Here is a 21635-nt window from a genome sequence, read left to right as displayed (position 1 = left end):
ATTTGTTTCGTCATCTAAGGCGTTAATCGAACAATTCTAATTATTAACTATTCAATCAATGTCTAAACATAAGCTGTAACCTTTAACATGTTGTACTGCATTTATATAATGTTGTAAGCATTGTTATTATTTATAAACACAAACAAAATTTAATTTTTTAATTTTTTCCTTGGGGGTGCCGCAGTGTCGCAGTGCTTATGTATGGGCCGCCACTGCTTCTAATTCTATTCCTACATCACATCCTCCTCAGACAACCAAGCTTCACTTATTCCAATTACTTTTGGTACATACCATCTCAATCAATGCCCCAAACTTGGCTCTCCTTTCGAATACTCCTTACGTTTGTGTATAAACATAACAATCGCTGTGTGTTTTGAGGCCATCCTAACAGCACTAACATTCTCTATTCTAGCTGCTACTACACCTCTCTTTTCGGTTTGACCACTCCCATTTTCCTGATCCTGATTGATTTCCATTCTTACCTGTCTCATCCTCACCTTTACGTATTCCATCACCTTGTGCTGCTGCAGCCACATCTTGATCCTCATATCCATCTTCCTCCTGCTGTTAATCTGTTGATTTGTGCTATCCTGTTTCACAGGTAGACTCTGATCATTTGCTGCATTAACTTCTTGATTCTGTGCCTTCTCAGAAAACAATTGCCTTTCTAAATGCTCAACACCAAACTCATTAAAATGTAATCCATCTGCTTTATACCATTTGAACTTCCCTTCAAATTCACTCCACAGATTTACAAATTGAATCTCCTTTGCCTTGCACAACTCAGCCATCTTACTCTTCATTATCCCTTCTCTCCTTCTCAATTCACTGTTATCATATCTGGGCAACATGCCTACGACTTTCCCAACAACACTATTTTTCTTTACCTGCTGCAACAACTTTCCTCAAGTTACTATCAACATTCTTCTTCTCCCCAACTAAGTTATTTGTGCCTAGCGCATTCTCTACCACTAATTTTGATGCCACTAATTTTAATGAAAACTGATTTTAATGATTCTCTACCACTAATTTTAATGAAAACTGACTCCTCTCCCAGGAGTCAGTTTTCATTAAAACTGACTCCTGGGAGAGGAGTCAGTTTTAATGCTAGAGGGATAGGGCAGGTTCGAGGTTTAGAGGTACAGGAGGAGAGTGTGTTTCAGATACCGAGTACTCTGGATGTCAGTAAAGCTGTGGGACTGGATGGTATTTCACCAAGAGTTTTGAGAGAATGTGCTAGGGAACTGACAGTGCCTTTAACCTGGCTTTTCAATGAAAGTCTGGCTTTGGCAAAGGTGCCCAGGGAATGGAAGGAAGGTAAGATAGTGCCATTGCATAAGGGTGGTAACAGACTGGAAGTGTCTAATTATGGGCCAGTTTGCGTGTCATCAGTAGTTGTGAAGATCTTGGAGAAAGTTGTGAGGGACCATATACAGCTTTGGGGAGATGAGAGTAATGTTATCTGTGAGTGTCAACATGGATTTGTGAAAGGACACTCTTGTTTAAGCAATATGCTAGCCTTTTATAATAAAGTTACAAGAACACTAGATGAGGGAAAGGCATATACTGCAATTTTCTTATACTTAGCGAAGGCATTTGACAGGGTGACACATGATAAGCTGATATTTAAGTTGCAGCATGGGTCTGGATGTCAGGTTGGTCAACTGGATTCAGGATTGGCTGTCTGATACCTATCAGACAGCCAATCCTGAATTCAAGGAGACAGAGGATTACAACTGGGGTCCCACAGGGCTCAGTACTAGGACCTATATTGTTTAACCTTTATATCAATGACATTGCCAGTGGATTGCAAGGGGATATTCAGTTGTTTGCAGATGATGTGAAGCTGGGAAGGATTATTAGTAATAGTGCAGATGTGGTAGCACTGCAAGAGAATTTGAATAAGCTAGATAGATGGTTAAATGAATGGGGGGTGTCAGTTTAATGCAGCAAAATGTAAGGTCTTGAGGTTTGGGAAACATCGATGGGATGCTGCATACTCTATGGGAGGAGTTATACTGGAGGAAGTAGGGGAGACAAGAGATCTGGGGTTAATGATTGATAGAAACCTGAAATTTAGAGGACATATTGCAAAGGTGGTGAAGGTAACACACAGGATTGCTGCAATTATGAAAAGGACACTGACCTGCAGAGATAAAAGGATTATCATTCCGTTGTATATGTCTCTGATCAGACCACACTTAGACTATTGTTCTCAGATTTGGTCCCCAGGATTTGAAGGGGATAAATTAACTGTGGAAATGATACAAAGACGGATGACCAAGATGGTTTCAGGACTGTACAAGGATAGTTACGAGGATCGGCTGAGGGAATGTGGACTGGAGAGTTTGGTGGATAGAAGAAGGAGGGGTGATATGATTGAGACTTTTAAACTGTTGAGAGGTGGTTACAGGGGTGACACTGGGGAGTTCTTTCGCTTGGTTGAACAGCAGGAAGGAGTGATGACAAGAGGCCATCCCTGGAAGTTACGAAATAAAACTGTGAGCAAGAGGGTGAGGAGTGGTCTCTTTGCATGGAGGGTGGTTGAACCGTTAGAATGCATTGCCTGATGGAGTGGTGAGAGCGAGAATGGTCAGTGAGTTTAAGGAGTGGTATGATAGACTTTGTGTTTCTTTGGGGTGGGGGGGACCTCCCCTCGATGAGTCTTGACAGACTTTATGTTCTTAGGAAGGACCTTCCAGTCTTTTGACTCCATGGAGGCCTGAATAATAATAATATTTCCTTTTCTGCAACCCATCAGTTATTTGCGTTATTGTTCCACCAGAAAAGCATGTTTTGCGCACTTTACTAGTAATTGCACCTCTAACGATAGAGTTCCCATAACTGATATACGACTGTCCACTGATTCTTTCTTTATAACATTAACTTTCTCCTTATCATCACCTAATCTCTTCTTTAGCTCTTTAATATCCTCTTGTAGATGTTTCATTTCGCTTTTCATTATCATTAATTCCTGCCAAAGCTTTTCTACTATGATCCCAGATGAAGTGTATAAGTAAGATTATGATTCCATTGTATAAGGTATTGATAAGGCCATATTACATCTGGTTTTGGTCACCTGATGTATATAGAATTGGTCATTGGTTTTCAAAAGGATGAAGAGATATTGGAAATGATCTAGAAACAATTGATTAACATGGTTTTTGGTCTCAGAAACATTAAGAAAGAAGAAATGCAACTTCTATTACATTTCTTCTTTTCATGCAAAATCTAGTGGATAGGAGTAAGGAGGGGTATATTATTATTATTATTACCCCAAGACCTCATGGAGTCAAAGACTGATCTCGGAGGTCCTTTTATCACACACACATCTCATCATACCGAGCCTTAAACACACTCAAACTCCTTGCAGACACCACACTCTCAGGCAAGGCATTCCAATCATTCACAACTCTGCACGAAAAAACCTGCCTCTCACTCCCCTACTCACACCCTCTTTATACAGTTTCCACAGATGACCTCTGGTTCTCCCCTGATCTACCACTATTCTCTGTAGAACTTCTCCACCATTGATCTTATAACAACCCCTCACCAACTTGTAGGTCTCTATCACATCTCCCATCTTCCTCCTCTCCACCATACTCTGTAAATTACATCTTCTCAATCTTTCCTCATATTCAACATTCCAGAGGTCAGAAACTACCTTAGTCAGTTGCCTTTGGACCTTTCCAGCATCCATTCATCTAACCTGGTGACCAACTCTGGGCACTATAGTCCATGTGTGACCTAATCAAAGCCTTATACAATGGAACAAGAATCTCCCTACTTCTACACGTCAGTGTCCTCTGCATAATTTCCAGAAGCCTGTGTGTTGTCTTCACAATTTTGGCGATGTGTCCCCTAAATTTTAAATCCTTATTCACTATCATCCCCAGATCTCTTATTTCCTCTACCTCCAACAATATATTCTCACCAAGCATAAATTCTGCATCCCATCTTTGTTTTCCAAATTTTAAAACCTCACATTTTTCAACATTGAACTCACATCCCCATTTCTGTGCCCAATCACTCAATTTATTCAATTCTTCATGTAAGGCCACAACATCTTCACTAATCTTTATGGTTCGTCCCAATTTTGCATCATCTGCAAACAACTGAATATCTCCATCGAAATCTTCGCCAATATCATTAATATACACGTTAAAGAGTAATGGCCCTAAAACAAATCCCTGAGGCACTCCACTAGTGACTTTCCTTTTCCTGGATATCGCACCCCCATACACAACATGTTGATACCTATCAGATAGCCAGTCTCCAATCTAATATCCAACCCCATCCACTCCAGTTTGACTATCAACTTATCATGTGGTAATCTATCAAAAGCCTTTGCAAAATCTTAGTATATTACTCTGTATCCTTCTCCTCTATACATGGAAGCAGTCACTTTATTGTAATAAGTAAGTAGATTACTAAAACATGATCTCCCTTTAGCAAATCCATGCTGTCCATCAAAGATTATACCATTGTTGTCTACTCAACTCTGGATCCTAGTTCTCACAAGCTTCTCCAACAACTTAACCACAACACCTGACACACAGATAGGCCTATAGTTCGATGCTTGAGTTTGATCACCTCCTTTATGAAGTGGCACAATCTTGCCCTCCTTCCACTCCTTAGGAACTTGACCAAGTGCAAGACTCGTATTAAAAAATGTCAAGGCAGGTGTCAACTCTCTGGTACTTTCCTTCAGAATATGCGGTGATATATTATCAAGTTCCACAGCCTTATTTACATCTTGTTTACTCAACTCGCCAAACACCTCTTGTTCACTTAGTCAGTCTCTCCTCCCCATCATCAACTGCTCTCAATCTCTCCATGAAGTCACATTCACAAGATTGAAAGATCTTTATGAACTGCTCATTAAGTATCTCCACCACACATTCTGCAGCAGCTGTCTTTATACCATTTTCTCCAATCAATGTCATCCTTCCATAATCATTCTTTCTTTTGCTGGTTGATTGAGACATATAGAGGATTTAATTTAATGTGGAAGAAGATTTTTCATAGAATGAGGTGGGGACACAGGTGAAGAACAAGAAGCCATCCCTGTAAAGTACATAAGGAGAGTGTGAACTGGAGTCTTTTGTGTGGAGAGTGGCATGTATGATGGGAATGTGTTAATAAATTTCTTAAACTGTAAATCTGTTTAAAGAATTTACTACTGTAAATTCCTTAAAGCATGTTTGGTGAGTTATGTGTGACAGTTATGTTAGGATATTGTATGATGAGTCTTTTGATTTCATGGAGGTCTAATGATGATAATAATAATTAGTGGTTTCATTATGATAGGTGTGGTAAGCCGAAGGATGATATCTCTTACCAGCTCTTACTAGGAACTTCAGCTTCTTCCGTGGATTCTGATCATGTATTTTCACTTTGTCAAGAGGAGGAGGAGAAAGATCAGCCACAGGAAGTAGGTTATTATTGACACTATTTATAAATGCCTTACTAAATCACTTAAGGAATTGAACAATGTAGATACATACGAATATAAATTAAATTATACTTTAATAAATATTTCCGATATTTCGGCAATGTCACGTTGACATCTTCAAAAGGAACTTACAAAAAAAGGCACGTGCACTTAGGCAATACAACACAGTAACTGAGAATGAAGAGATGAAGCTATTGTTCTCCTAAAAGTCCTGATGGTGCCCTCTAGCGGGCTAAGTAGGTGTTCTTGGACATTGGGCTGAAGGTCTGCTGATGTAAGCCTCCCAAATTTGGGGCAGTTGCATACAACCAAATTTGTTGACGTATGGAGAGTTTCTTAGGGCTGAGGCTGATTCTATAAATAGTCTTTCGAATTTGCATTTGCTACGGTGTATTACTGTAGCTTTCTTCCACCGTATTCTGTGGTGTGTATCCAGAGCATGGTCTGCAAGACCAGAATGGCTGTACTTGTGAAAACAGATGTAGTCTTTGTGTTCAGAAATCCTGATATTCACTGTCCTGCCTGTTTGGCCAAAGTAAGACAGTTTACAACCGCAAGGGACCTGGTATACTCCAGGTAGGTCTAGGGGAAGTAATCAACCTTTCTTCAGTCACCCTGAAGCCTGAAGCACTCAACGCGCTTTCACGTGGCCACAACTTCGCCATTGCTCCCAGAAAAATACCTAGTGAGGATATTATGATCCAGATCGAATGCGGAATCTGCCACCAGTGTAAGACCGGATGTAGCTTGTGTCCTCTCCAAAGCAAGACCACCAAAAACCTTTATATTCCTTGTTGGATATGTTGGATTCTGATCATGCCTAGTGAGGATATTAATCCTCACTAGGTATTTTTCTGGGAGCAATGGCGAAGTTGTGGCCACGTGAAAGCGCGTGAGGAATAATAAAGAATTAGTTATCACCAAAGTGGATAAGGGAAATGCAACTGTAGTACTTAACCAAAAAGGACTACACAGGTAAGCTTAATGCTCTTCTATTAGATCGGGCTACTTACCTCCCTATCGAATACAATCCCACCAACTCACAGAAAACTTCACAGGCTTCTTAAGAAAGTCACTTCTTGGCTTGTAGAAGTTACCAACAGATTAAAGCTGTTTAACTCTTACCCTCCTTCCCCTGTATTTACGGACTCCCAAAAATACTTGAAGAAAATGTGCCATTACGTCCCATAGTGGATGGCATTGATTCCCCCACATATAAATTAGCTAAACATTTGGCCAAAGAGCTCGCACACTATACTGGCAAGACACCATAACACATAAAAAAAACTCAGCCCACTTCAAAGCCAGCATAGAAAACCTTACACTCCAACATACTGACATAATGGTCAGCTTTGACGTCTCCTCCTTATTCACAAATGTCCCATTCAAGGAAACTTTAGAGCTAATCCAAGCTAAATTTTCTCTCGATATCTCAGCCCTATTTCAGTTCACAATGAACTCAGGCTATTTCGTTTGGCAGGGAAAATTCTACAAACAAATAGAGGGGACAGCCATGGGTTCACCACTTTCCCCACCCTTGGCCAGTTTCTTTATGAAGACCTTTGAAGCCTTCAATGCCTCTGCCCTACAAAAACCAACCATACGGCTTCGCTACATTGATGATGTGTTCGCTATTTGGCCACATGGCTCTGAAACACTCATCTGCTTCTTAACACACTTAAACAACCAACACCCCAGAATCAAGTTCATCCTGGAAAAAGAGGAAACAACAGCTTCCCTTTCCTAGACACACTAGTCACCCGTCAGCCTGATGGAACCTTGGTTTTCTCAGTTTATAGAAAACCCACCCATACAGGCAGATACATTCACCAACAATCCCCCCCCACACACACACAACAATATGGAGTAGTGAAAACACTATACAACAGGGCTAAACTAATCTGTTCTAACGACATGGCCCTAAACACTGAACTAAATCACATCCTCAACACTTTCTCAGCCAATGGTTACCCCCCCCCCCCAAAAAAAAAAAAAAAAACTCACAAATCATGGCCACCCCCTCCACAACAAGGATTACTCTAAATCCATCACCATTCCCTACATACGAGGCACCTCTGAAAAAATTACCAAAATCTTGAAAAAAACATGACCTGACCTCCTATTACAGGTCTTACAGAAAATTGGCATCCCTTATCAGCTCCACTAAAGACCAACCACTCCCCCTAGACCTACCTGGTGTATACCAGGTCCCTTGCAGTTGTAAACTGTCTTACTTTAACCAAACAGGCAGGACAGCGAATATCAGGATTTCTGAACACAAGGACTACATCCGTTTTCACAAGTACAGCCACTCTGGTCATGCAGATCATGCTCTGGATACACGCCACAGAATACGGTGGAAGAAAGCTACAGTAATACACCGTAGCAAATGCAGATTCGAAAGACTGTTTATGGAATCAGCCTCAGCCCTAAGGAACTCTCCAAACCTCAACAAATTTGGTTGTATGCGACTGCCCCAAATTTGGGAGGCTTACATCAGCAGACCTTCAGCCCAATGGCCAAGAACACCTACTTACCCCGCTAGAGGGCACATCAGGACTTTTAGGAGAACAATAGCTTCATCTCTTCATTCTCGGTTACTGTGTTGTATTGCCTACATGCACGTGCCTTTTTTTGTAAGTTCCTTTTGAAGATGTCAACGTGACGTTGCCGAAATATCGGAAATATTTATTAAAGTATAATTTAATTTATATTCGTATTCTACATTGTTCAATTCCTTAAGTGATTTAGTAATGCATAACCAACGTATAAGCCTGTCTACAAGAATGTAAATGCCTTATAATAGTTTTTGATCATAAGCATAGTGATTAATTAGTACAGAGGTTTATAGTTTTGATTTCCACAATATTCAATATGAAAAATATGATATAACTTATAGTTGGTGTCCTGATATGGATGGCCACCTATGAGTTATCTTATAGTTGGCAATAAATGTGTTAAATTAGGAGTGTTCTATAAAACATATCTAAAGCATATATGCTGATTCTTTAACAAATGTTAAAGAACTAATGTGATTAGTTTTCTTTAACATTTGTTTCTGAAGAAACATTATTTAAAAGCAAGTTAGTAAACATGGTGCGATAACTTCTATTTCCATATTGGCTCATAGTTGTATAGTTCTTTCCATTCTGGAGCATGATAGTCATTGGAAAGAAATGGCTCTTTTTGTTTATGTATTTTTTATACCACTGCTGCACATAAAAGGCCACAAGGCCTATAGCAAATAGGCATAGTGTCAAGTCTGGAGTCAAGAGCAAAGTATTGATATTTCTCTTGAAAAGCTGGAGGTTGTTTTGGGGGAAGTTGGGTGGATTTAGGATATGTATAGTAACATCTTAGAAGTATGCTATAGAAGTGTTGTGATTATTTTAAATCTTTTTGAACCATAGGTTCATGTTGCTTCTTGAACTAAAATATAGGATGCTTTCCTTTAACTTTGCAATTTTACCACATTAATACAAAAATATACCACAAACTGACAAATGAAGCTACTTATATTATTATTACTGACAACTCCAAGGAGTCTTTAGACTCATTGAGGGAGGCCCTAAAAATGTCAAGAACTATCCAATACTTGTGCAGTATCTATTATACTTTGCTTTGAACTCATTCGCAGTCATGGCACCCACAACAGATGCTGTCAACCTATTCTATTCATTCACTACTCTCCAAGCAAAAATCTAGTTCTAACACCCTTACCATGATTCTTATCAGTCTTATTCTTAAAAAAATCTATTGTATTAACACAGTTCATAAACATTCAGAATGCATCTTTATGTTGGAACATATTAGTAATGACTAGTCCATTGTCCTGAACAGAAATCCAGCAGGGTACTTACCATTATTATTAGCTTTGCTCTTTTCTCCAAAAAAAAGTATTAAAAAAAATGTGCATGTACAGTCTAAGAACAAAGTTTTCTTCAATGTCTGCCATTGAAAAATCTAAGGTTTGCTTCTTGTTTTCAAATTCTTGAAATTTTCCTTGAAAAATATTTGTGCATTTGAGCCCACAGTTCACTTCTGAAAGCTGCTCAACTTTGATTCCTTTTAAAACTTTCTTACACACTTTTCTTTTTCAATATGATATTCAGTTTTATTTTGCTGAAAACCTTAAATGATTATCTGGGAAGCTTTTTTTTATTTGTTTGTAAAGTATATTATATTTGAAGAAATTTATATTCTTGTTTAATCCTTTGCCAAGTTATGTCTTATGTCCTGAACCAGATAAAGATAATGCCTTCAACATTTTTTAAAAATTTCTTTTTATTTTATTTTAGTTATTATTAGTTTGTCTCCCATTCATGAAAAGTTTATAAACCTACAGTACATTAATTTCATGGACTGGCTAAGGAATTTTTTTTTTTTTATAATTTTTAGCAATTTTATTTAATTATTTTACTTTATTTTTAATTTACTGTACAAAACTGAGGACAGCATTTAACTAACTTTAGTGTGAGTCAGTTGAAGAGACTGACTGTTGGTAGAAGGAAGTGTAATGATGAACAAAAGTTCAGAGGAATTCAGATGCAGTGTGAAAGATCAGGTGACATGAAATGCTTGAATGGAGAGAATAGTGGTGTGAGAGAAACAGGAATATAGAAGCAACCATGAAATGGTAGAGTTCAAGTGTACATGTCATAAGTAGCATGGATATTGAAATCAGTAGTGAATGTGTGTAAGGAGAATAGAATAGGAATGGAATGGCCTGGGATTATTATTATTACGGGCAACTCCAGGGAGTCCTTAGACTCATCGAGGGAGGTCCTAAACATCATGTCCACACAACTATTCAGCTTTCTCATAGTATCTATCATACCTTGCCTTGAACTCATTCACTGTCATAGCACCCACAACAGACTCTGGCAGCTTATTCCACTCATTTACCACTCTAAATGTAAAGAACCCAGCTCTAACACCCTTGCTAACCACACTCTTGCCTAGCTTCCATAAATGTTCCCTAGTTCTCCCACCACCAGTCCTGATCTCAAAAATATCCTCTGAATTGAGTGCCTCCGTAGCGCAATTGGAAGAATGACGGTACATTGCGGGCTTCGAATGGAATAGGCCTAAGTTCGATTCTCGTTGCGACAGGAGGAATCTTTATCTGGTCGACAATCAAAGGTGAGTTAGCCGATCTCATACGGAGGTAGCAGGGTTTTTTCTCCCGGAAACTCGGGTTTTTCATTCCGCATACATACAAATCGGCCCTTCAGAACACACGCAATTTACAGACAAAAATTACTAGTTGTGGTGGTGTTGGAGGTGGGTGGCAGATGGCGTTGATGGAGATGATTCGTAGTAGAGGTTAGGTGCAGAGACAGTTGTAGATGTCCTCCCACGATGAGTCTTCGGACTCCTTGGAGGTATCAGGAATAATAATAATAATTAATCCTATAGAAAATTTGAATATCTCAATCATATCTCCCCTTTTCCACCTATCAACCAATTTCTGCAACCCACAAATCTTCAACCTGTTCTCATAAGGTTCATTCCATAGACCTGCTATCATCTTGGTCACTCACCTCTGGATCCACTCCACCTCCTCCCCATCAAGAAGAAACCTAGGTGACCAAATCTGGGCACAGTAGTCGAGATGAGGTCTTATCAAGGCTCAGTACAGAGGAACAATAACTTGCTTGTCTCTGCTTGTCAAAGTATTTTTCAACAACCAAGTGATTTGATGAGCTGATTTAGCCACTTTTGCAATGTGTCCCCTAAACTTCATCTCCCTATCCACCAACACTCTCAAGGGATGTAAGTGGAGTGGCAGAATCTAGCTTGTGTGTGTGTGTGTGTGTGTGTGTGTGGACTAGCTGGTGATAAAGGTTAGCAGAATGGTAATTGTGTGGAAAAATCACCGCTGAGAGGTGGCATGAGTAGGATGGACTTAAAAAGGATTTATGATGTTTATTTATGAATGTCAGGAGCATCAGAAATAAAGGGAAGGTGAAATTGTTTTGCTAATTGAGTTTATTTACTGCTCAAAAATGATCTGAATAGTGAAATATAGTGTGAGCCTGGAGACTAATGAGAAGCGATTTAGCTCTAGCTATAGGCTAATGTGATAGATGGGGATGAAGAACTGTATAGGCAACTTAGGTTAGCAAACAAGAGAAAGCTAATGGTAAGGATTGAAATGAAGAGATAGTATGTGAGAATAAGAAAAACAAATTTCTTGAGGGAAAACTATTTTAAGCAGGGCTCTGGGTTGGCAAGTCAAATAAGATCCTATCATCAGAGAATGTGATTGTGAGTGGGATCTTGCATCATCTTTCAGTTGGCATGAGGTGATCACTTGGATGATGGCTAGCCATATAAAGAATTCTTTGAGAAAAGGATATATATGAGGAACTACAAGGCCAGTGATTATAAAAACTTTAGGTAACAGCTTAGAGCTATTACATGGAATGAGGAGTTGGGGAAAGGAGATAAATGCTGTTTTGAGTACTGATTAAAAGCTGTTTAGCAGCAGCAGTGTGTGTGTGTGTGTGAGTGTGAGTGAATGTATCCCAAATATCAAAAGGCTGAATAAGGTAGATTTAAAATTGATGAATGAAGAGAATTAAGATGCATTCTGCAAGAAGATGACACCATGGAGGCAGAACAACATGAATAATGATGGTAATCAGTTATATGAAGAAGCCAGGAAGGTGACTTGGTAAGGACAGTAAAAGTATGAGCTGAAATATTTGTGTATTTAGCCAATGATGCAAAGAAATATTATAGAGCAGTGTTTTTCAGACTGTGGGTTGCGACTCGTTAGTGGGTCGTGAAATCAGTTCAGTGGATCACGATCAACCTTTTTTTTTTTTTAAATGAAAACTATCACAGTGTATCTCAAAGATTTCATAGCTTTAAAACATATATGCCGGGCAGTATCATATCCACTAGTTTGCTTGAAGCAGGAAGTCACATGACGATATATTATGTCCCTTCTGCATTGAGCAGATGAATTTTTACAAAGTTATATATATATATATATTTTCAAAATTCATTTTTACTCGGTTGGAATATTATAAAAAAAGGTTTAATGACTATTACCGAGAGAAAAGATGACAAGATATATTTAACAAGATACTACTAGTTTACTAGTTTCATTACATGAACATCCTCATCTTAAAAATTAATATTGATGATATTGAAAGTTTTTCATTTGGTTATGCTATAGATTGAAGATGGCAAAAAAATTATATTCTTGGTTTAATCCTTTATTCAACTGTAAGCAAACAAAGTTTGCGCAAAGTATCTTCTCAACTGGGTTACTTGTGAAATGTGATAGCGTCTATATACATCAGTTGCTTTAGTATCCCACAATGCAAAGCACATATTCTATTCAGGTGTGTGTAATGCTATGCATTGTGGGCCACTACTCAGATCAGTATGCTAAAGTATAGGGATACCTCTCCAAAAACTCTCAGTGATCTACAATGTCACTCTAAATCTCACTGAGTAATCCTAAAGGATCACTACTAAACTCATCACTTTGATCTGAATCACTTCAGGCTAGGAAATTCAGCAGTAACAGGTAAAAACCTGTCACCACGCAGAGCCTCCATACTCCCCGGAAGCAAACAAACCCACCGTATAAGTAAAAGCAATTCTCCAAAAACTCGGGCAATTCTCCAGATCACTCTAATTTTAGAGAAATATCTAATAATCTCAGCAGGTGATCCAAAGATCATTTAACTCATAACTCAGCAGTGGTTCCACTCAAGGCCCATCCTGCCTCTGTGAAGAACCCTCAGTAGTGGTTCTGCCAATGGCAGATACATTCCACCAAGCAGAGCTGCTCACATCCCAGGGAAAAACATCCACTGAAGTGGCCGTGAGACCACTTCAGCAGTCCTCTTACCTCCATGCCAAACCACACCAGTGGGAACCAGATACAGAAGGGATACTAAGGTTAAATACCAAGATCCACTGTCTGCCATAATTCCACGATCCTGAATCTCATCTACTTCCTGAAGTACAGCTCCACCAGAACTGTATCCCAAAGCATAATACCTTGCATTTATTAATATTAAAACTGTAACCCCACTCATTTGTCCAATCTAAAATTCTATTCAAATCTTCCTGTAGAGAATTGAGATTAGCTCTACTGATAATTCTACCTAACTCTGCTTCAACATTTACATCATTTGAAGATCTCCAGTCAATCCACATGAAATATTATTAACAAATAAGTTAAACAGTAGGGACCCAAGAACAGAATCCTGAGGCATGCCAGGTTTCTGTTCTGAAACCTTAAGATCAGGTTTTACACTTTCCTCCAGTTGGTTGAGAGTGATCATGAAATGAAAGAAACAAAAAAGGAATGAATGATAGTGAGACTGAGAGAGTGAAAGAAATCAAGAATGTAGAAGTGAAAGTAAGTGATAAGAGAACAAAATGAAGAATAAATGAGGAAGCAGAAGTAAGGCGTGGCAGAACAAAAGGTAGCGAGACTACACGAGCGACGGAATGAAATTGTAGGAATGCAAGATTTGAAACAGTTACCCAAAATGAAAAATGAATTGAGGAATATGCAGAGTGATATTAGACATTTAATAGAAACAAATGAAAGTGTACAAAAAAAAAGGGTAAAAGAGGTGACGAGTGATTCAAGAATAGCAGTGTATGGAGATTCCATTGTTAGAGGATTGGTTAATGAGTGTCCATAAGGTCTGCTATCCAAGAGTGAGAAGGAGCAAGATAATTCATACCTTGGGCATGAGGAGGAGCAAGAGAATTAGTGGTGGTTGTGGAGACAAATGATTTAAGTAGACATAATGTAAGGGTGAATATTAGGAGGTTATTGAGGAAACTGCAAGATAATAGCATAGTGAGAAAGGTTGTTAGTGTGTTACCAAGGTATGACAATGATGAGTTCAGATGGAGAGCCAGAATCATGAATTGGTATGCTAGCAGAGCTTTGTGAGAATAAGGGAGTGCAGTTTATGGATGTACAGCATGCATTTGAGGGAAGAATGGAATTATACAGACATGATAGATTGCATTTGAATGGCTTTACAGTGAGTGAACTGGAAAAGCTGTTGATAGATGGAAGTATAGTGTGTGATGCATGTCAGAGATCAGAAGAAAGAGATGAAAGGAAAAATCAGGAGAATAGTACTGAAGAGACAGAAGTGCTTGGCAGTGGAAACAGTAGTAGTGTGAGAGAGGAAGAGAGAACGGGAATACAAGAGGAACAGGAAACGGAGGGGGACATGTCATAGAGAGAGAGAGTGAATGTTGAAAGTGAGAGTGAATGTGTGTGTGTGTGTGTGTGAAGATGGAATATATTGCAATGTGCGTGGAGAAGTTGAGACTGAGCAAATGTAAGCAGTGATAAAGGTGATTAGGCAGGTGTGGCGAGGAAATCGCAACCAACACATAACTTGGGTAGGACGAACTGCTGTGTCTATTTACAAATGCCAGAAGTATCGGGAATAAAGGGGATGAAATGGTTTCAGTGATTGAGTTTATTCACCCTCAAATTATTGGAATAAGTGAAACATGGTTGAATGAAGATGATATTGAAACGGGAATTTCGCAGGGATAGAAAGGGGAAAAAGGGAGGGGGGAATTAAGTCCACATAAGGTAGATATGAAAGGGGGAAATATTGGCAATGGTTATGAGATAGTGTGGTGTAATGTGGAGGTTGAGAGGAAGACATATTTAGTTGGATGTTGCTATAGGCCTGGGAATGTGGAAGGTGGTGATGAAGAAATGTATAAACAACTTGGATTAGTGAACAAAGGAAGGTTAATTATTATGGATGATTTTAATTATGGTGGTATAGATTGGAATGAAGAGATAGCATCTGGGAATAAGGAAAATGAATTTCTCAAGTTTTTGAGGGATAACTATCTCAGGCAGCACGTAAAGAAGGCACGTGAGGATAGAGAGTTCTAGATCTCATCCTTTCATCAGAGGATGTAATTGTTAGAGGGGGTTTCACATTTTCCTCCAGTTGGTGGAAGTGATCATGAAGTAATCACCTGTGTTGTGGCTAGTCATATGCAGACTTTTGTAAGGAAAGGATATATGTGAAATTATTACAGCTTGGAGTATAACGTGGAACGAGGAGTTGAGTGGTAAGGAAATAAATGCTGCATGGGAACTGACAAAGAAATACATAACAGCGTCAATGTACGACTGCATTCCAAAGGCCAAACGGTTGAATAAGGTACGTGTAAAATGGATGAATGTGGAGCTTAAACATGAAATCTGGAAAAAGAAGGTACTTTGGAGGAAGTACAAGATGAATAATGGTGATAATCAGTCACATGAAGAGTATAAAGAGCAAGCTTGGAGAGCGACTCAGTTAGTAAAGAAAACAAAAGTAGAGTATGAGCAGAAATTGGCAAATCAGGCTAAGAAAAACCTTAGTTTTCTGGATATGTGGCAAGTAGAAGGAAGAATGATCATGGTAAGATGAAGTTAAAAGATGAAAGTGGTAGAATGATAACTGCTGCAGAAGACATTGTTGAGGTATTCAGTGATCAATTTATAAGGGTATTTCATCCTGATCAGGGTGGAATCATGAGGAACTTGAATGTAGAGGACATAGGAGAGGATGGCTTAATTGTGAGTGAGTAGGAGGTTTTTGAGGAAATAAGTAAACTTGATATCAATAACGTAATAGGATTTGAAAACATGTCACCACACATCTTAAGGGAATGTTCCAGGGAATTGGCAGTAGCATTGGCATGCCTCTTTAATAAGAGTCTTACAACAGCACAAGTTCCAAGGAGTGGAAGGAGGGTAAAATTGTTCTTCCACTGCATAAAGGTGGTGATAAGGCTGTAGCTTCAAATTATAGGCCGGTCTATATATATGGAGTTTTGGTGAAGGTCCTGGAGAGATTGGTGAGAAGTAGGATACAGAAATGGGTTGATAACAGCAGTATTTTCTGTGGTTATCAGCATTGGTTTGATAAGAGGAGATCATGTTTCACTAACTTATATACTATAACAGGATGACAAATGCTTTGGACAGGGGAGATGCATATACAGTTGTGTACTTAGATTTTACAAAGGCTTTTGATAGACTGCCACACGACAAGCTCTTAAATAAATTAAAACAGATGGGATTGGATAACAGACTTCTGAAATGGATCAGTGACTGGCTGTCAGATAGGTATCTGAAAGTTGTATATGGGGGGTTCAGTATCCCGAAAAAGAAAGGTAACTAGCATTGTGCCACAGGTCAGTTTTGGGACCATTGTTGTTCAATTTGTATGTTAATGATATTGGGTTTAGTTTAACTAGTGATATCCAGCTGTTTGCAGATGATGCAAAACTGGGGAGAGCAATGCAGAGTCAAACGGATCTTATTGCCTTACAAGAGGACTTGAATGGATTGCATGATTGTGCAGGTAAGCAGAACTGTCAGTTCAAATGTTGCAAAGTGCAAGGTTTTGAGATTTGGTAAGCAATGATTGGATGCAAATTGGTTGGGGAATCTTTAATGGAAGTAGAGGAGATGAGAGATCTAGGAGTGATGGTGGACAGGGACCTGAAATTCAGGGGTCACATTGCACAAGTTGTGAAGACATCACATCGGATAATGGCAATAATGCAGAGGACCCTGACATGCAGAAATAGGGAAGTTATGATTCCATTGTATAAGTCATTGAACAGGCGTCATGGATTATTGTGCTCAGATTTGGTCACAGGGATTTCATGGTGACGATGATTGTTGGAAAGGGTCCAGAGAAGATTCACAAAGGTAGTCAGTGGTCTTTGGAATGTGGTGTATGAGGACAGATTGAGAGAATGTAAGTTGCAGAGCCTCGTGAATAGGAGGAAGAGGGGGGGGGGGAAATGATTGATACATATAAGCTAGTCAGGGGATGTTATTGGGTCGACATGGAAGAAATTTTTCAGAATGGGAGAAGGGAGTAGAACAAGGGGCCATCACTGGAAACTGTATAAGGAGGGTGTGAACAGAGGAATAGGTTCTTTGAATGGAGGGTGGTTGGTATTTGAAATGCATTGCCTGAGTGTGTTGTGGGTGTAGACACATTGAATCAGTTTAAGTCACGGTTGGATGAGCACTGTGTGCAATAGCATGTGTTGGATGAGCATTGTGTGTGCAATGGTGTGACCTCCCACGATGAGTCTCTGACTCCATCGAGGTCAAATGTTAATAAATAATTATATTAGTTTCATAGCCTCTTCAGTCTCCATAAAGCCTGACATTCTTTTTGTTCCAACAAAAAAGAATGTCTCTCTCTCTGTCTCTTTTGCTCAACTCTGCACAGTCTTAGAATACTCTTCCCACATTTGGTGTGGTGCACCTAAGACTTCCAGCAGAATGCTTTATTGTATACAGTTCACTTAAATGATTGACCATTCTCTCACTGGCTCCCTAGTCACTTTCTCATAAATGTTCTGTTGCAGCATTATTTCTCTTCTGTATGGATTTCCATGGGTGCTGCTCCATTGAACTGGCTGTTACTCCCTCCACTTTCCTGTACATGTATATGAACATGAGTTGTTGCCAGTCAACACTAATATACAGTTCATCTCCAGGTTCATCGAACAAGGTAGAGTGCATATGACAGAAGGCAATCTCTTGTGTGATAATGGGCATACACACTTTGACAGCAGGAACCAAACTGACTGGTAAGAATGTCTTAGAAGCTGTCACTTTGCCAGGATGGCCATATGCAAGTGTCATGGGTACTAAGAATGGTGTGATAAACAGAAAACCTTATTTTAACATCGAGCATGTAGCCAGAGATGGTGGATTGAAAATGGTGAAGTCCAGTAGACACGGTACAATTTGTAGCATGCTCAGTAGGTATGATATAATTAGTCAAATGACTGTGGTACAACCAGGGAGTACTGTGAAGGAATTTATCTATATGTACTGTTGTGTCAAACATCATGAATGAGGTATCATGTAACTGAGATTATATTATACCTCATTCAGCATTTATATCTCATGATAAACATCATGAGGTGTAAATGATGTGATACCGATTGAGTGTATTACACCATTTTTTCAATGAAAAACAAGTAGCTACACCTCAGATGAGTGATGAAACATCAGAATTGGAGATATCAGAAAATTGGAGAAAGGTTGTATGGTGTGATGAATCCTGTTATCTCATGCATATGGAAAGAGGGATATGATGACAAAGCCATGCACTCATCATCCTTGATCACATCAATGCAGGGTGGGGACAGCAGTCAACTGTGGAGATCAGCAACCTGTTTTCCTGCTTCTTCTTTGGCCTCTTAATGCTGGATAGTGAGGTTTAAATTGTGCAGCTTGCCTGAACATAGCTACTGACCAGATGCTTCCATTCATGCAGACCATTTATACCTTGCATGTGATGAATATTGTTAGCAGAATAATGCACTGTTTCAAGTGCATATCATTCAAGAATGATACGGTTACAGGAAAGTGGAAGAGACCTTAGCTTAATTCCACTATCTTTGGGATTTAGATTAAGATCTGTATGCAAGGGTCTGCATACAGCAAGTCCAATGGAATTCATATCCATCTGCGTTAGGATTAATGTGCAGTGTTTCTGGAACCTCATGGAAAAAGTTGCCCTGGAATATCTCTTTTTTTTTTTTTTTGAAAGTACACAAGATTCAGTATTAGAGAGGCTTAAGTGGTAATATCCTATCCTATCAGTGGTCCTAACAGCCACTTAAGCACCCATGACCTTTCCAAATATTCTTGGACTTTGCAACCGTAACTCGAGGATAAGGAGGTTAATCCTATACCTCTTGGTGTGTCCTATGTCTGTAGATGCATGTGTTTGTGGGATCAGTTTGCCTGTTGTGGGGGACATAAAACCAGAGTTTCCAGGTGAAAAAATCCCCTACCTCCATAAATCCCCTATGAGACTGGCTAACTCACCTTTTGCCGCAAGAGACCAGATAATGGTTCCTCACTTCACTGACGGAAATTGAACCCAGGTATTTCCAACTAAAGGGCTTTGTCTATACTGACTGAGCTAAGTGATAATATAGTGGAAGTATTTAAGAACACTTCATCAAGGTATATCATAGTCATGTGAATGATGCTGTGCAACATGTAGAAGGGAAGCAAGGATTGGGAGAATTAAAGGTGAAAATCAGAGGTGTATCAAGTGTTGCTTGGGTTAGATGTTAATAAGGTTGTGGGAATGGATAACATATCACCACATGTTTTTAAAGAATGTGCAAAGAGTTAGCCATGCCCTTGACTTGGTTATTTAATGAAAGTTTTGCAGAGGGAAAGGTCCTAAGGAATGGAAAGAAGGCAAAATAATACCTCTTCACAAGCATGGTTTAAGAACTTAAGAACAGAAGTTTCCAATCTATATATCTGCAGTCGTGATCAAAGTGTCGGAAAAATTCGTTAGAAATAGAATACAGGATTGGATTGATGGATGTAAGATTCTCTATGATGGTCAGCATGGATTTGTGAAGGGCAGGTCTTGTTTTAGCAATATCCTTATGTTTTATGATAAGATGACGAATGTGTTGGATAAGGCAGATTCATATACATGAATTTTTTGGACTTTGCAAAGGCATTTGATAGGTTACCTCATGACACATTGGTGTATAAGCTGCAGAAGATGGGATTAGATAGCAGATTGGTTAGATGGATTGAAGATTAGCTTTCTGAAAGATACCAGCAAGTGGTGCATGATTGAGCCGTGTCTCAGATAAGGAAGGTGACTAGCGACTTGCATCATTGTTCTGTTCTTGAACCCTTATTACATATTTGTTAATGATATTTCATGTGGGGAGCTTCAAATGATGCAAATGATCATGCAAAGTTACGTAGAATTATCAGTAGTGCTGATGTTAATTCTCTACAAGAAGATCTGAATAGACTTGTCTTGGACAAATGAATGGGGTTGCAGTTTTAATATTAATAAACGTAAGGTATTACACTTTGGGATACAGAGATATAAGACTATGTACTGTATTGGTGGAGCTGTACTTCAGGAAGTGGATGAGATTTGGGATCTTGGAGTGATGGTAGTCAGTGGACTGAAGTTCTGAGGGCACATCACAAGTGTTGCAAAAACTTCATCGTATTGCTGCTGTGATTAAAAAAAAAAAAAGTACATAGATATGTAGGGATAAGGAGGTGGTTCCTCTATATAAGGTATTGGTCAGGCCATATGTGGACTATGAGTGCTCAGATTTGGTCACCTAATTTTCATTGTGATGCAGAAACAATAGAGAGGGTTCAAAGACGAATGATCAAAGTGATATCAGGACTCTGGAGTGCTGGTTATGAAGAACGTTTCAGGGAATGTGGATTACAGAGGTTGGTGGATAGGAGGAAATGAGATTTGAGAGATCTTCAGTTTAATTAAGGGATTCTATCAGATTAATATAGAAGGAATTATGAAAGAGAGTGAATGGGAAGAATGAGAGGCTATACCTGGAAGTTGTACAGAGATGTGGTGAAGAATTGTGTGAGGACTAGGTTTATGTGGAGAGTTGCTAATGAGTGGAATGCATTGCCAGAGTGCATTGTGAATGCACGTTGTGTAAATAACTTCAAAGCTCATTATGATAGGTATGTTGCTGGTTGAGTGGGCCTACCATGATGAGTCTGACTCCAAAATACTAATAATTATTAGTGATAATGCATTTTTATCATACCTAGACTGTGAACTTATCTATATTTTTTTGTTTAGGTCACTCTGAATTTTTATCTGGAAGATGGAAGCCACCAACGTCTTGTTGTAGAAGAAAATCTTAGAGCACTGGACTTGTGCTATTTACTTGCTTTGAAGATCAACGTTTCTCGGTCTCATACTTGGACATTAGTTGAACAGCTAGCAGATCCAGGAGTCGGTAGGTATTTAGTTATGTAGTATTTTTTATGACAATCCCAGTTATGAAAGTACTTAAACCATTTGTACCATGACTGGAGTAAGGATTATATAATCCAAGCACTGCACTTTTCATCATGTTTGGCTATAAAGGCATAAATAAATAAATAAATAAAATAATAATAATAAAAAAGAAGTTAGATTGTTAGATAGATCCAAAGATAGATTAGACAGTTAGATCCAAAGTTAGGTAGGGCTAAACGGCCTCGCCTACTCCCTCTATGGGAATAAAAAGGCATTAGCTGATTTTTTGATTAATTTTAATAAAAAAGAAAAAAAAAATTGTGTCTGTCTCTATAATACATCAGTTCCCA

The 21635-nt window shown here is 38.9% G+C and overlaps 1 protein-coding gene across 2 annotated transcripts in view; it reads left to right on the top strand.

Moving 5' to 3' along the window:
• Positions 1-21635, top strand: part of LOC150100518 (growth factor receptor-bound protein 14-like) — a 341775-nt gene that overhangs the window by 108013 nt on the left and 212127 nt on the right. For both annotated transcript variants that reach the window (XM_090402828.1, XM_090402827.1), the window contains 2 exons: positions 5311-5434; positions 21124-21283. In XM_090402828.1, the coding sequence (XP_090258954.1) occupies positions 5311-5434; positions 21124-21283 (284 nt within the window). The remainder of the gene's footprint in view (positions 1-5310; positions 5435-21123; positions 21284-21635) is intronic.

The sequence above is a fragment of the Typopeltis vanoorti genome, chromosome 13 (genome assembly GCF_054136105.1).
Source record: "Typopeltis vanoorti isolate ZY-2024b chromosome 13, IOZ_Tvanoo_1.0, whole genome shotgun sequence".
Lineage (NCBI taxonomy): Eukaryota > Metazoa > Arthropoda > Arachnida > Uropygi > Thelyphonidae > Typopeltis > Typopeltis vanoorti.
The sequence above is the reverse complement of the archived record's forward strand: the minus strand, read 5'-3'. Positions and strand labels throughout refer to the sequence as shown.